The sequence below is a fragment of the Gossypium hirsutum genome, chromosome A10 (genome assembly GCF_007990345.1).
Source record: "Gossypium hirsutum isolate 1008001.06 chromosome A10, Gossypium_hirsutum_v2.1, whole genome shotgun sequence".
NCBI classification, from domain to species: Eukaryota; Viridiplantae; Streptophyta; class Magnoliopsida; order Malvales; family Malvaceae; genus Gossypium; species Gossypium hirsutum.
This window is the reverse complement of record NC_053433.1, coordinates 5,193,068-5,210,153: the sequence shown is the minus strand read 5'-3', so window position 1 is coordinate 5,210,153 and position 17,086 is coordinate 5,193,068. Positions and strand designations below refer to the sequence as shown.

The following is a 17,086-nucleotide window of genomic DNA, read 5'->3' as shown; positions in this document are numbered from 1 at the left end:
TATTTGAAAAAAAAAAGTTAAATCAAGGTTTGAATTTAATAATTATTTTTATTTTATTTATTGTCTAAATTAACTCTTGAACTTAATAATTATTTTTATATTAAAACTTAAATTAAATAATTATTTTCATGTTAAGCTTAAACTTTTTTTTAATCCAAAATACGGGAACCATTATCAAATTTAAGGTTAACTTAAAAAAACAAATGCTAAGTTCATATATATATATATATAAAAAAAAGTGATTTAACCCTAAAAAGAATTGTTCCAACTCCCAGCCATCCAAACTCCATAGGGTCAGATTATCTGTCTCAAGAAACTGTTCTAAAAGGATAAAACTAAAGTTAAGTCTGAATATGAATTGAACAGAATACTTCAAAGGGGTTTCATGAATATAGAGAGAGAAAGGTTTTTAAGTATTAACAGTACCTGCAATGCTAACAGCTTATGAGCCTATGAAATATGAAATGCTCATTATAAACTGAAGATGAAATCCAAAAGAAGGTTCTGAAAAAGAATCCATAAACATATATATAAACCAATAAGAAAGATGATTTTTTTTTTATCCTTGTCCATTTCTTTGCTTTTAGCTTAGAGAACTGATGATGACTCTCAAAGAGTCAAGGGTTCAAAGGGTTCTATTTTACTTTATATTATATTGCATTTGTAGTATTAAATTATGTTCACCTCCCAAAGTTCCTCTTCTTTTGATGGAGTACTATTTCGTCTCTTAGCTTATTTTTATCTAATTTCGTGAGAGTGGGACAATGTGTCACTGTTGTTTCATTTTGAAAGGGTGAGGCATTTTCAGACAGATATCAAAAGCTTTTGTTTAGTGGTTATCTAGCCCCATGTGGGTCTTATGAACAGTACATTGGTCCATGGTTTCTACCCGTATAAGCTTCTTTTTTTTTAATCCTTGTTTAGCTATCTGTTCAAAAACCTTCAAACCCCTCTCCTATCGCTTTCACATTCCACAGTTTATATTTAGTCATTATCATTTTCAAACATTGATGCAGCTCGGCAATTTAACTTGACCAAGTTTGCCAAAAAGAAAAAAGAAACTCAGGTTATCTTCAAGAAAAAATGGATCTTGCAAGTCCCAAATGCTTTCAAGCTCAACTTTTGTTTCCATCTAGTGGGGTATTTGAGCTTAAGGATCCCAATTTTTTTTTTTGTTTTTGTTCTTTTGTGTTTCTTGATTTCGTTTTCAGTCACAGGCTCACAACATGTGTGTGTTTTCATGTGATTCAGGAACCAGGGGTGGAGACTAATGCAAGCCTTTATGGACAAAGCAATGGTAACCCCTTTGCAGACACATTTTCAGACCCACTTTGTAAGCTTAATCTCAAGGAGACATCTGAGTTTGTCAAGTCATTTCCAATGGCGGCTTCAAACACCACCACTACCACCACCACCACAGGTTTAGATGTTTCAATGCAAAGGAGGAGAGGGGTGAACTCAGTGACAACACAAAGGAGAGTTTTGGAAACTCCTTGTACACCAGGTAGGCCAGTTTTCAGCTTCAGTGGTAGCAATCTAGCTAGAAAGAGCTTTCCTTCAAAATGGGACGATGCAGAGAAATGGTTAATCAGCAGCTCTTGCCATGAATCTCCTGCTCATACCATTAAGTCACCACTTGAGTCATCAAAGGTAACTAAACAATGTGATAACTTTAAGCAACAAGCTGAAGTATTTGCTGAGAAATCAAGGGTCACTGAGGAAAAAATTACAAAGGTTGTAAAAGGGCCAGTTTCATTGGAACATCATAATCCAACCAGAGGTTTTAGTGGAATCCCAGGTTCCACTGATGTCTTTCTAAAAGGTAGTATGGTATCTAACAATTTTTTGAGTCATTATGATTGTCTTTTTCTTCACCTTTTTTGGCCTTTTGAAAGCTTAGTAGTACTTTTAAACTGCTCCACTGTTTGATCATTTTGCTTTTTTTAGATAAGAACAAAAAATTCCAGCTTTGATTAGAATAAAGAATTTGGACTTTTTTGCATGAATGATGAAAATGGGGGGGTTTGAATCAATAAAATAGTTTATTGAAAGCTTATAAATTTTGGTTAAAATTGAGGAGAGCACTTAGTTTTGCTTTTGATTAATGAATGTAGATAAGTTCACGGATGAGGTAGAACCAATTTTACCAAATTTCAGATGTTCAGAGCCTTCAAGGGAAGGGTTTCTTTTCAGAAACTCAGTGAGCGAAACCATGACAGATGCAGGCACTGAAATGTACCATGATGTTAAACATAAAGATGTTGGGACAGAGATGACTCCACTAGGAAGTTCCACAACATCTAGATGCCACACACCTTGCAAGAGCTCATCACCTGCTCGGCATAACACACCGGCTAATAGGTCGGGTCCGTTGGCATCCGGCAATTCGAATAGTTCTAATAGCACTATCGACATTTCCCAGCTGCAAGAATGTCATCTAGCTAAACTACAGCTAGGGTCTCAATACGATTCTATCACATCCAATTGGAGCTCGAGGGAAGAGGAGGAGGAGGAAGTGTCAAAGAGCCTTAGACATTTCGAAACCGGCAGTGCGTGCCGGAAAAGTGTGTCGGATTCGAGAACTCCTGCATGGGAAGAAGAGGAAAGGACTAAATGTTGCCTGAGGTAATGATGTAAAAAAATATTTGTTATCATTGTCCATGTTATGTAACATATCAACAATGACTGTAATTTGGGTCACAGGTACCAAAGAGAGGAAGCAAAAATCCAAGCTTGGGTGAACCTTCAAAATGCAAAAGCAGAAGCTCAATCAAGAAAGCTTGAGGTACTTTTTTTCAATCCTTTCTCGACCTTACAGCATGTTCCTATTCGAGCACTTGTTAAACCATAAAGTTCAATCATCAATGGCTACCTTTGAGCCAGAATTTCTTTTGCTGCAATATTGATATGCTGTTGACAGTTAAGACCAAAGATTTTCATGCTGGGTGGACCATTTCCGAACTTATTAAATCGATATTTCTTCCTCGAGCCACTCGAAGATACATCTCATCTCTTGCTTTTCTTGACTAGCCCACCTCTGCTAGAGTGTCTTCCCTCAATTGAATATACTTTTATCTGCATGCTTCAACCTTAAAATATATAAATGAAGAAAGCTAAAGTCATCAAGTCCCTATTTTTATATTGCAACCCGTGGTAGTTGTAACTTGTAATTCCATGTGAAGTTCCAGCATTAAAAAATACATGGGAAATTGAAATGTTTACTCCATCTGAGTTGTCTCCTACTTGGAAACTTGGTTTTTAGCCATTGTTGAAAATAAGCTCTCTAGAGCATTTAATAAAGGACCATGTGACAATGATCCCATTAATGTACTGACATATAATGTTGTGAACTGAACCCTTTTGCAGGTGAAAATACAAAAAATGAGATCAAAGTTAGAAGAGAAATTAATGAAACGAATGGCGGTTGTTCATAGAAAAGCCGAAGAATGGAGAGCTTCAGCCCAACAGCAACATGCTGAGCAAATGCAAAAGCCAAACAACATTCTGATTAGTAACCGAAGTAACTTGCAATTTTCAGGCAACATTTCATGTGGTTGTTTCCCTTGCAATAACAGCCGCTAATCCAATGTCCCATTGAGTGTAATCCCAAAACCCCATTCTTGCAAAGCTTTTTCATGGAAGAAAAAATCACACCAGCAATATTGTTGTCAACTGTTGGCATGAAAATGGGATCATATCGGAAAAATTTTCACCATTTCTGATATAAAAGTAGTACAGATATTGTTATGCTGCCAATAACTTACCATTGTTGTGCCATTTCATTTGCCTTTTATCTTCGAATTATGTTGTTGGTGACCCACCCCAGAATTAAGGAACTTGTCTTTTTATTTTTATTTTTTTTTGGGGGGGGAGAAGCACAAGGATTAAGGAACTTGTCTGGTAATGCTGCCACTGTGGACCAGAAGCTTTAGGATATTATTACTCTAGAGTTTGATCGAGTGATAAACATAGTCTCAACTAATTAAGGACCTATGACAGCCATTAAACAAATGCATCACAATTGTTTAAGAATACCAATGGGAGGAATGAAAAAGGGAAGTCTACCAAGTTTTGTCTAAGTTGTTTTTAAAAGCAAAACGGGAACTGAAGTCCCCTACAAACAAAAGCCAGCAAAGCTATAGATACAGTTACATTGAATAGAGAGTGGTAGAGGATCTTGGTTTTGTATCAAAGCTTGGAAAGATAAGTAAACCTAAACTTTATCACGAAGAATGGGAACTTTTATTGCTTGAATCAAGCCTCCTGCCTAAAATAGGAACAAAGAAAAGATTTGGCACGTTATATCAACCTTCTCAGCCAATGGTACACTCAACCATCAATTAAGATGCAATTAAACTCCAAACAAAATCTAATTCTTACAAAAACTCGATGGAAAATAGTTTTTGGTTTACAATCTTTTTTTTTTCTACTTTATTCTTAAACTAATACAATGAAGAAAAATATTGATTAAAGCTGCATGGAGGCCTATTAGGAGATAGATTGTATTTTGACCCATTTACTAAAAAAATAAGCAAATTAGTCTTTATATATTAGATTAATGAGTAAAAAGGTCCTTTCGAGTAAAATTTTCATCAATTTCTATGATTAAAAACTGATGATTCTGACAGAATAATCAGACAATTACATGTGGCATGCCATGTGTATCTCATTTTAATACACATGGACAATTTTTAAACCGTAAAATTTAATGATTTTTTTTACAGAAGAATTAATTTATTATTTGATTTAATGTATAAAGATTAATTTATCCATATTTTTAAAGGAGAAAATAAAATGCAATCCACTCTTAGTACAAAAATTTCTATAATATTTTTACTGAAAATTTGTTATTAATGTTACATTTGAAACATAAATACACATAAATTTTGAAACTATGCTCTCTTCTTTTTTTTTTTTTGTCTTTTTATTGTTGTCTATGTCTGAATCATCAGCCTTCGAATACACTCCCCATGTTGCAGCTAAATTACAATAAGCCTATTGCTCAGCTTCACCCCATTCCCGGTAGAGTATGGACTGGCAACGGCAGCCACAGTATCTTAGGCAAAGATATGGTAAATGTCATGGAGCGCAGTTTTCTCGGATCCAATAGAACAAGTTACTATTATGACGATAAACACCCATAAAAAACAATACACACAAAAAACCAAAGCAGGCAAAAGCAGTAGTTGCAGAAGAAGCACAACACATCTGACACTACCTAAGCCTATGATCTAGAGATTAGCTAATTGCATGTGGCCATCGTATACTGTCACAACTTGCAACTTTATGATACATCTGTTGCTTTTTAACCATTAACAGTAATAAGTTAGATGCCATTGTTTTAAAAAAAAAAAACAGAGTTAGATGCCATTGTTAAGCTTGAAGAACAACACCAAGCAAAATTTTCAGACTTTAATCAATTAAAATCTGAGAGTAACCTTTTTGGCAAACTTTAGAATTATTCAACCAACATAAGTTTATTTCTTTTTTGAGCACTAAATTATAAAAATTTTTAATTTAAATTGTTTATATTTTGATCATTCTCGTTAAATGGTTCTTTTCTAATTAGTAGAATAGCAAATTTAGTCTTTAATACTTACATATTTTATTAATTTGATTTTAATTCTAAATAATTCAATAAATTTAACCCTCCATATTTATAAACTCTATCAATTTGATCCTTAAACATAGATAATTAATATTTAATATAATTAAATGATTATATATATTATGAATGCAAATTTTTTGAGTATTTTTAGGACAAAAATGTGTTATCCTTGGAGAATATGTTAGCCGTGAAAATTAGATTTAAATAGAACGTTTAAGCAATTGGCTATAGATTTAAGTACGATCCTGCGAACATGTTGGTGTCCGGTATGTCGACGTTGTCCGGTAACCAGAGGGTTTCGATGAAGATACTATGGTCGTATTGATGGTCACATTGTACGGTTTTTTGGGAAGAGGAGAGCGTGTTTAGAGGTGGAAATGATAGTGGATTTAGCTCCATGAACTGCAAACTTCCTGGCTAGGTTTATCAAGGGGATTCGATGGACTCTTCTTATGATAATTGCGTAATTTTTTGAATTATTTGTGGCAATTCTTTTATTACATTATACTGTGTTGATAATTATATTATTTATTTTTATATTTTATTTATTATGTATTTTGGGAATAATTGGAAAAAAAAAAGTAACTTAAAGTTTATTTTAGGTAAATTTTTGCATATTAAACTTTCAATACAGGTATAATAACTTTAGTATTTTTGTCATAACTTGAGTTATGATTTTTTTTTATCTCATAAATTTGAAGAAAACTGAAAATTTTAATTGAAGTTATTTCATGACTCGAACTCAAAAAATATTAAGAAGGTGCTCAAAAATAATTTGGAAGTCTGATGTAAAAAAATGTCAAGAAACCTAGAAAATTTTTGGGACCTAAACATAGCCACCTTAATTTTATTCTATTTTTGCGCTTTATTTTTTATGGAGTTTTATACCCTTCTTTTTAGTCGAAGGATTTTCTTGACATTTGTGAAATTTAATTATTTTTAATATTTTTTTTCTTTAGAATTTGCTTGTCTCTTTGAATTATAATTTTTCTATTTTACAACATGTTTACAATCGTTATTTTATTTTTTTAAAAGTATTTTTTGACAATAATAATAAATACTATTAAAATTTTTGAAAGATTTTTTCACGTAACTTTTTAAAAATATTTTTTAACATTAATAGTAAACTAGCCTTATATGGTGTGCACATGCTTTCTAACTTATATAATATAAATAATGATTGTATGTTTATTGGTTAGAATTGAATAAATTATTAAAAATGTAAGAAGAGATTAAATTGTTAAGTGATCATCAACAATTATAATCAATTTATTAAATAACATTGAAAATTATTTTTATATCGACGATTAATCCCTTGAAACAAAAAATTTACTTTTGACTAGAGTTTTTTTTTTCATTGATTTTTCCCACCTCGTCTTTACTTTATTTATTTTTATTTAATAAAATTATTACCGGTCTCTGTAGATACAATCCTATTTACCACTTTCTACTAATCTTATATTTTCAAATAAGTCTTTATTTTTGTAGTCCTCGATAACCTATAATTGATACTGACGGAAAGAAAAACATTTCCAGAAGAGGGGATGTTGTTGAATCCATGGGTTCCAAAGAGAATGAGATTACCAAGTTCCCTTTTTAGTTCCAAAAAGAACACAATTTAGGGTTGGAATCAAAAGAACAGAGAATGAGAAACTGGTAATCGAATTGATAACAGGGTCTTAAAGCGAACACTTTGGGGGTTTTTGAAAGTCAGCATGTTTGACTACATATCACCCACTAAATCTTTAGTTTCATCACCAATGGATTAATATCAATATTATTATTAATATAAAAAAGATGTGAGTTTAAATATAATTAAATACGTTTATCTTTTTATTTAAAAAAATTCAACTAAGAAGTAAACAAAGAAAATTATAAATCTAGAAACAAAAACGAGAAAGATTGAAGCATACAAATCAAGAAACATAGCACCAAATCCAGTCAAAGGCACTCGTTTATATAGCCAAACGCCTTTTTGATGTGAGATTAATGATCTCTTATTATTCTATGTTGTAGGCCAATTTTAGCCCATTTACATCAAAACCCAATTTAGCCTTACCTAACCCACCAAAATTAAACTCAAAACCCAAAATCTTAACTACCCAAAGCCCAATTTACATCAAAACCCCAATGGCCCAAACCCTAAGCCCAAATCAAAATAAAAAACCTAGCCCGCAACTTAAACTTTTCTCCACTAGCCACACCTTTTCCACCACCAACTCCACTAGCCACTCTTTTTCCACCACCAACTCCACTAGCCACACCTTCTCCACCACCACTTGTACCTACAAATGAAGACATAAACAATAAAAAAATATTTTGTAAATGGCTATATAAGCCTTCTCATATTTTGTATATGAGGGGGGGATTTTTTTTGGAGAGTTTTTGGGAGTGAAAGTTATTGTAAAGGATTTTGGAGAGGTTTCTTTTTAAAGTAATCAAGGAGAAGAGTTATTGTGAATGCTAGTTTTTGGAGAAGCTAGTTTTTTTGGAGATTAATCAAAAATCAAAGCAAAAGAGGTTTCTTTGTCTATTCTCATTTTAAGTTCTTTGTTTACTTATTGTTTTCCTTTCAATCTTATTTTGTTTCTTTTATACGAAAGTAAAAAATAAAAGGAGGAAGCTTACCCATTTTTACCGAAAAAGTTTTTTGAGGTCCGGCTGCCGTGTACGGTGGCGCCGGCGGCGGTCCGGCGACCGGACGATGGCCGGCCTTGTGGCCGAAAATCACCCACCCTCTCCCTCTCTTTTTTTGTTATTATTATATTTCTTAATATTATATTATATATATTCTTTTAATATATTAGGTATATTTTAAATTTTATATTACGTATATATATATTTTATACTATTTATTTATATATCTTTAATATTATATTATTTATATATATATTTTTCTACATGTTATCTTATGTATATATCTTAACTATATTATGTATGTATTTTTAACACTATATTATGTACATATTTTTAATATTATCATGTATTTATTTTTTATATATGTACATATTGATGTAGTATTATTAATAGTATTTTTTTAACATCATTATTATTTCTAATATATATATTATGTACATCTTTTTTATTTCTATTTTATTTTTATTTGTCAATATTAATTATTATTATTCTAATATTTTGATATTTTAATATTTTATATTTTATATATTTTATTATTCCCATCATTGTTCGTATTTTTTGACAATAATATTCTTGGATTTTTTTTTACTATCATTTTAAAAACTTTTTACATTTTAATTTTAAGAATAAGGCAATGTACCAATTTTAACATTAAGTCATCGATTTCATTGCTATGTTGGGTGAAATTAATCGGCTCGTGTTAAAAACGGGACGTCCTTCTAAAAAATAAAAAAACTTGCAACTTCTCATTTCCTTCAATCGGATCACACTTAAATGTCAAATTGAATTCGTATTTTTGAAAATCAAGACAACATGTGTTTAATAAGATACCAATTTTGGGCGTCGCGAGGGTGTTAATACCTTTCTCGCGCGTAACCGACTCCCGAACCCTAAATTTTCTCTGGATTTTAACGTAGACCTAAACTTAGCCTTTTATTTGTTTTAATAAGAGATCTAATAGGTGTCCGATCACACCTAGGAAAAAGGATCGGTGGCGACTCCCTGTTTATTTCAAAAATCAAACGTCAAATTTCAAACTTTTTTTCAATAAATCGCCACAATTAGCGACCAAGCTAAGCTAAAATTTTTACGTCGCTACAGCTGGCGACTCCGCTGGGGACCGCCTTTTTGAGAGTCGTGTCTGGAATTAAACACGTTTTGTCAAAATTTTCAAATTTCCTTGTTCAAAGTAAATATTTGGTCGTGATCCGAAAATCTCGTTTTCAAAATTCATGCATTTGTATCGTGCTGTAAATATTTCATCTAACTTGCTTATTTGGTTGTTTTTCAGTTTTCAATTTTTATGGTTTTAATTTTGGTTTAGTTTCTTTAAGTAAAACGTAAAGGTTTATGAGTTGTTCCCCACACACGTGCACTTGCATTTTCGCATAACATGAGCTCTCTACCCGGGCTCCGTCCGTTTAAGTGAAAGTAAACGCTACGCCTTCGTGAGTTAACTCGTCCTTCCGCACAGGCTAGTGAATACTTTCGGGTTACATATGACTTATGCTTTCGTGAGTTAACTTGTCCCTCCGCATAGGCATAAGTAAATGTAATCCCTCGAATTGAACTCGTGAGCCTGTGATAGGCTATGACCGAGGCTCCGTGTTAATCTTAGCAGATGATAGTACGGGCAATTCGAGTACCTATCTAGAACCAAAACCGCATATAATGAACCATACGAGCCACCTAACTAGAGCCATGCCGAACCTCCGCTCGTTTAGTAGTCACCGAAATAAGTACACAGGAAAAGCACATCTTACCTTCTATTTCTTTTACATTTGTGCTTTCTAAACAAGGGAATCGAGTCCACTGAACCAAGTAGCTTAATTTGTTAGATTTTCCACAGTTTTTCTCTGTTTATATGTGTTGCGCTAACCAAGGTCGTTTGTCTGTATTTTTATTTTTCATCATGCATCGAAGGCATCTTGTTAGGAAGGTGTTGATTAGAGATTGGTTGCCAAAAATGGGTTTCTAATGGAGGAGTCAATTATACGAGTGACCGAAACATTGTGTAATACTCCTTTGATTAAGGAAATGCCTAAATAGGGGCTATCTTGAAATTAACACCAAATTTTTGCATATTCATTCATGACTGACATTCATTTGACATTTATGCATTCATTCATGCATTCATTCATACATTGCATATCCGATACTCGGTCAATGAAGATAAAATATATAATTCGCAGTTGTAATACCACAAGATTGGAACCATGTCATCCGTATAAAACGCGCCGACAAGCTAGAGTAATGGAGGCTGAATTCAATGAGAGAATTGAAAGGATGGAAAGGGCTCAAAAGGAATTATAAGAGCAACTGGCCAAATCGCAACAAGAAACGAGAGACCTAATGGTGAGATCTCGAGAAGAATCACTCGAGCAAAAAGATCAGATGGCCAAAATGATGGAGATGATGACAACTTTGGTCAAAGGAAAAGGACCCGTGCAGAACCCCGATGTTATGAAACCTCAATCAAGAATTCACCACGATCAGGATCCACTCTATCCCCCGGGATTCACTCCACCACCCGCATATACAACACAAAGAGGGTATACTTAAGGGGAGCCCACAGTCTTGGAACAACGACCTATGCCACCTGCTCCACCCACTAATCTGGGGCAAGGAATATTCGTGTCGAACCTAGGGGCAAGCCCTGCTGATCTACTAGTTCCAGATCTGGACAACCCAGCAGAGGTAGCCAAGTTGAAATTGGATAATCATGATGCAAAATATAGAAGTCTAGAGGAAAGACTCAAAGCAATAGAAGGCACTGAAGTCTTCTCCGCACTAGGTGCCAAAGAACTCAGTTTGGTACCTGATCTAATCTTGCCTCCGAAATTCAAGGCGCCTGATTTTGAAAAGTATGATGGGACAAGGTGCCCAAAAGCACATCTCATCATGTTCTGTCAAAAAATGACCGGTTATGTGAACAAGGATAAGCTACTTATACATTGCTTTCAAGATAGTCTAACAGGGTCAGCTCTTCGGTGGTACAACCAACTCAGTAGAGAAAAGATTCGATCCTGGAAAGACTTGGCGTCAGCATTTTGCGAGCAGTACAAGCATATGTCGGATATGGTGCCAGACCGAATGACCTTGCAAATGATGGAGAAAAAGCCATCAGAAACCTTCAGACAGTATGTGCAGAGATGGAGAGAAGTCTTGGCCCAAGTGGAACCCCCACTAACAAAAACGGAGATAATCGTTCTCTTTATCAACACCTTAAATGCGCCATTTTATGACAAATTAGTGGGAAGTGCCACGAAAGAGTTTGCGGATATTGTAATATCTGGTGATCTCATTGAGAATGCCGTCAAGAGCGGTAGAATAGAAGGTCAAGAAAGTTCAAGAAGGGCAGCGCCCACGAAGAAGAAAGAACCAGAAGCCCACATGGTGAGAATGGGAAGCCGTTATGCCCCTAACCTGTATCCTAACCAACCCCGACCTCGAAATTATCCACCCTCGAATTCCTATTATCCCCCTCAAACCCCTTATTACCAAGCACCACATCCGTCCTGCCCCGTATACGCCACGAACAACCAAAGACCCGTCACCACTTTCCCACAAAACACGGTACCCGCCCAAAGCCAATCAAGGCATAATCCCGAGAGACCGCAATTTACCCCCATCCCTGTGTCGTATGGGGAATTGTACCTAAAACTTTTAGAAAAACAGCTAATTTCTCCCCATTACATGGCACCCCTTAAACCTCCATACCCAAAGTGGTACGATCCAAACGCTAGTTGTGCATACCACGCAGGGAACCAAGGGCACTCTACTGAGAACTGTCTCGCTTTCAAAAGGAGAGTTCAAGGACTCATTGACGCGGGTATCCTACGATTCGATAGTGCTAGTAACGCCACGGGGAACCCATTCCCTAACCATACCGAAGGGAATGTGAGCACAGTGGGGAAAGAGGATGAATGGAAGGTCAGAAGATGTGTATCAGAAATAAGGACGCCTCTACAGAAAATCTGGGAGGTATTGGTTAAGAAAGGATTGCTCTGTCACTCTGATAGAATTTTTGGAGAAGAAGGTCAAAGTTTTGCAATTTTCATGGGATTGTTGGACATGACATTCAGTCATGTGAGGACTTTAAAAGGTTACTTCAAGACCGGATGGATAATAAGGAGATCAGGGTCCTTAACAAGAGTGAAGATGCCAACGAAAGAAAAGTATGCGTCTCTGATAGCCAATCATCAGGGCCCCTTTATAGTGCTGATCGACCGTTGGTAATTTATTACGACGCGATGAGAGAGCCATTGAAACCACAGATGGTAATTGAAGTACCATCTCCTTTCCCGTATAAGGACAACAAAACAGTACCGTGGAAATATGATGTTAATATCGTTACACCGAAAGTTGAAAAGTCCAAAGCCATAACTGAAGATGTTGGGGAGGTAGGTCATTTTACTCGAAGTGGACGATGCTATTCTAAAGAAGTTGAACCGGTAAAGAAAAGTAGCGACTCGAAGCAAAAAGGGAAAGCAGTGATGTACGAGGTCGAAGTCGAGCAAGAAATTTCACCCGTGCAAGAAACTAAAAAGCCTGTGGACGAGAAGGAAGCACAGGAATTCTTAAAATTTATCAAGCACAGTGAATACAACGTGGTAGAACAATTGAGTAAGCAGCCAGCGCGAATCTCGGTATTATCTCTGCTGTTGAATTCAGAACCACACCGAAACGCTCTACTGAAAGTGTTAAATCAAGCTTATGTGGCAAACAATGTATCCGTTGAAAAACTGGATAGGTGGATGAACAACTTGAATGCGGATAATTTCATTTCTTTTAGTGATGATGAAATACCGCCCAATGGTAGAGGCTCAGTGAAAGCATTGCATATCACAACCCGTTGCAAGGGCTACATAATACCGAACGTGCTCATCGATAATGGTTCGGCACTCAACGTTATGCCTTTGGCCACGCTTTCTAGAATTTCGATGGATCTGTCCCATTTAATGCTCTGTCATTCTACGGTAAGGGCATTCGACAGGACAAGGCGTGAAGTCATGGAAAAATTTGAGATCCCTTTGGAAGTGGGTCCCTACATATATGATGTCGAGTTCCAACTCATGGACATTACATCCTCATATAACTGCCTTTTGGAAAGACCCTGGATCCATTCTGCTGGAGCGGTCCCATCATCCCTCCATCAAAAGGTGAAATTTATCATGGATGGCTGTTTGGTCACTGTCGAGGGAGAAGAAGACATTGTCGCATCTATCTCTGCTGATGCGCCATACCTTGAAGTGAGCAAGGACGTAGTGGAATGCTCCTTCCGATCCCTTGAATTCGTCAATGCCACATTCTTCACTGAGGGAAACAAAATTCCCGTGCCTAAATTGTCGAGAAATACTAGAATGGGTGTCAAGTTGACTGTAGGAAGGGGAGCTCGAGTGAGAAGAGGTTTAGGGAGATATCTGCAAGGAATAGTCAGGGCTCTAAAACCAGTGCATCATAAGGCCCGATACGGTTTGGAGTTCCAGCCGGACATGCGTCAAAGAAGAAGACAGTGGAAGAAAGATCAAGAAAGAAGGATCGCGAGAACCTTAGGCCGAGAACCAGAATGGGAGCCTAAGGAATTCCCTCATTTGTCAAGAACATTTACGTCTGCGGAAATGATATACCCGAGGCAGGACAATGCACAAGGCACAATGTTAATGATCGAAAAGGGTTTTCAGAACATCAGTATAAATGTCATTGACAAAGGAGCTGACACAAGTAAAGATGTCTCAAGGATACGCCTTTGTCCCCCTGGTTTCATGTTGAACAATTGGACTACCGAGGACCTTCTTGTAGTTTATAAGTCTTCAGAGTAATGCTCAAACATTAACATTCTATTGTGTCATTAGATATAATAGAATTCTTTTGTAGGAGCTTGCATTCGCTGTTTATTATTTAAGTGAATATCAATGAAGATGCATTTTGTCACGATTTTTCGCATTATCACTAATTTCATAATCATTTTCTCATTTCATTGCCTATCCTTACATTTGTCTCATTGCCATGACATAACATTTTGTTTGTTGTTTCCAATACTTGGATGTCCCCCGATAGCTTCCTTTTCCATTCAACTTTCAGGTGCTCAGATATTGACGACATGAATAAGCCCGTTACGAATCTTGAAATTGATTTTGAGAAGGCTGTTTGCTTAGGAGAATTTGAAGCCGAAGAAAATGCTGAAGATTATGTCTCGTCTCCTGAATTGTTAAGAATGGTGGAACAAGAGGATAAACAGGTTCTGCCTCATGAAGAATCTGTGGAAACAATAAATTTGGGCACTGAAGAGAGGAAATAAGAAGTGAAGATTGGGACTTCTATTTCAGAAAGTACCAGGCATAGTTTGATCACTTTACTCCGCGAATACAAAGATGTTTTCGTGTGGTCATACCAGGACATGCCAGGGCTAGATGAAGATTTAGTGGTCCATAAGCTCCCATTAAAGCCAGAATGCAAGCCCATCCAGCAAAAATTAAGACGGATGAGGCCCGAAATGCTGTTGAAAATAAAGGAAGAAGTAAAGAAGCAATTTGACGCTGGCTTCCTTCAAGCCTCCAAATATCCAGAATGGGTGGCTAACATAGTCCCGGTACCAAAGAAAGATGGAAAAGTACGAATGTGCGTGGATTACTGTGACCTGAATCGAGCAAGCCCAAAAGATAATTTTCCCTTGCCACATATTGACACGTTGGTGGACAACACAGCAAAACATTCATTGTTTTCTTTCATGGATGGATTCTCGGGGTATAATCAGATCAAGATGGCCCCTGAGGATATGGAGAAAACTACCTTCATAACAATGTGGGGAACGTTCTGCTACAAAGTGATGCCATTCGGGTTAAAGAATGCTGGGGCAACATATCAGAGGGCTATGGTGACGTTATTCCATGACATGATGCATAAAGAACTAAAGGTCTACGTTGATGATATGATTGCTAAATCTTGAGGAGAAGAAGAGCATGTAATGAACCTCAAGAAATTGTTCGAAAGGCTGAGAAAGTTTCAGCTAAAGCTTAATCCAGCCAAATGTACATTCGGGGCTACCTCGGGAAAGTTGCTAGGCTTCATTGTCAGTGAAAGAGGTATCGAAGTTGATCCAGATAAAATAAAAGCCATCCAAGAATTACCACCTCCGCGCACGCAAAAGGAAGTTAGAGGATTTTTAGGGAGATTAAATTACATCGCCCGATTTATCGCTCAACTTACCAACCAATGCGACCCAATCTTTCGGCTTCTTCGAAAACATAACCCGGGAGAATGGAATGAGGAATGCCAAGTGACCTTTGATAAGATAAAACAATATTTGTCCAGTCCTCCAGTGCTAGTACAGCCAACTCCGGGAAGACCATTAATTTTGTATCTGACAGTGTTCGAAAGTTCAATGGGTGGTGTACTGGGACAACATGACGAGTCAGGAAAGAAAGAAAAGGCGATCTACTACCTCAGCAAAAAGTTCATTGAATATAAGGCAAAATATTCGTCCATTGAGAAATATTGTTGTGCTCTGGTTTGGGTAGCTCGGAGACTCAGACAATATATGTTGTATCACACGACATGGCTAATTTCAAAGCTGGACCCAATAAAATACATGATGGAATCGCCGGCACTATCAGGAAGAATGGCACGATGGCAGATCCTCCTTTCGGAATATGACATTGCCTATGTAAGTCAGAAGTCAATAAAAGGGAGCGCAATAGCTGACTTCTTAGCAACTCGAACGACAGAGGAATATGAGCCTTTAAGATTCGATTTCCCAGACGAAGACTTAATGTGCATCACAGAAATAGAATCTGAGTCATCAAAAGAGAAGTCATGGAAGATGTGCTTTGATGGTGCGTCAAATACTTTAGGGCATGGAATTGGAGCAATCCTGGTATCACCAGACGGGAATCATTATCCGTTCACTACAAGACTGAACTTCTTCTGTACCAATAATATTGCAGAATATGAGGCATGTATCATGGGGCTTCGTGCAGCTATCGAACGAAACATCGAGATCTTGGAGGTGTACGGGGACTCAGCCCTAATGATTTACCAAATCCGTGGAGAATGGGAAGTGAGGGACTCAAAATTGATTAAGTACAGCGATTTAGTGGCTGGATTGATCAAGGAATTCAAAGAAATAACTTTTCATTACTTCCCACGAGAAGAGAACCAACTGGCTGATGCCCTAGCCACTTTGGCTTCAATGTTCAAAGCAAGTAAAGAAGCAGAAATAATGCCCCTCAAAATGAGCATATACGAGGTCCCTGCACACTGTTGTAGCATTGAGAAAGAAGTAGACGGACGACCTTGGTTCCATGATATCTTAGAATATACCAAGAATCAAAGGTATCCCGAACAAGCGAATGAGAACGATAAAAGAACAATTAGAAGAATGGCAGCGGGATTTGTTCTTGATGGGGATATCCTGTATAAAAGAGGAAAGAATCAGATGCTTTTGAGATGTGTGGATGATGTTGAAGCCAGAAAAATACTTGAAGAGGTCCATGAGGGAATTTGCGGAATGCATGCCAATGGTTTCAATATGGCCAGAAAGATCATGAGACTCGGTTATTATTGGCTGACAATGGAAAGTGACTACATCAATTTTGCCAGAAAATGCCACAAATGTCAAATCTACGGCGATAAAATTCATGTAGCCCCTTCACCCCTTCATGCCATGACTTCTCCGTGGCCTTTTTCTATGTGGGGCATGGATGTCATAGGGCCAATTTCTCCAAAAGCTTCAAATGGACATCGATTCATTTTTGTGGTTATCGATTACTTCACAAAATGGATTAAAGCCGCTTCGTTTGCCAATGTGACGAAGACTGCAATGTGCAAGTTTCTGAAAAA

The 17,086-nt window shown here is 36.6% G+C and overlaps 1 protein-coding gene across 2 annotated transcripts; it reads left to right on the top strand.

The window, feature by feature from the left end:
• Positions 1-567: 567 nt before the first annotated feature.
• Positions 568-3,846, top strand: LOC107897461 (uncharacterized). Of its 2 annotated transcripts, none has more exons than XM_016822929.2 (5): positions 568-1,140; positions 1,252-1,822; positions 2,115-2,625; positions 2,704-2,785; positions 3,367-3,846. In XM_016822929.2, the coding sequence occupies exons 1-5, from the start codon at positions 1,084-1,086 to the stop codon at positions 3,580-3,582; spliced, it is 1,437 nt and encodes a 478-aa protein (XP_016678418.1). In that variant the 5' UTR covers positions 568-1,083; the 3' UTR covers positions 3,583-3,846. The 2 variants fall into 2 exon arrangements, with proteins under 2 accessions (XP_016678418.1, XP_040935600.1); XM_041079666.1 differs by having other exon boundaries at positions 715-1,066.
• The last annotated feature ends 13,240 nt before the right edge of the window (positions 3,847-17,086 follow it).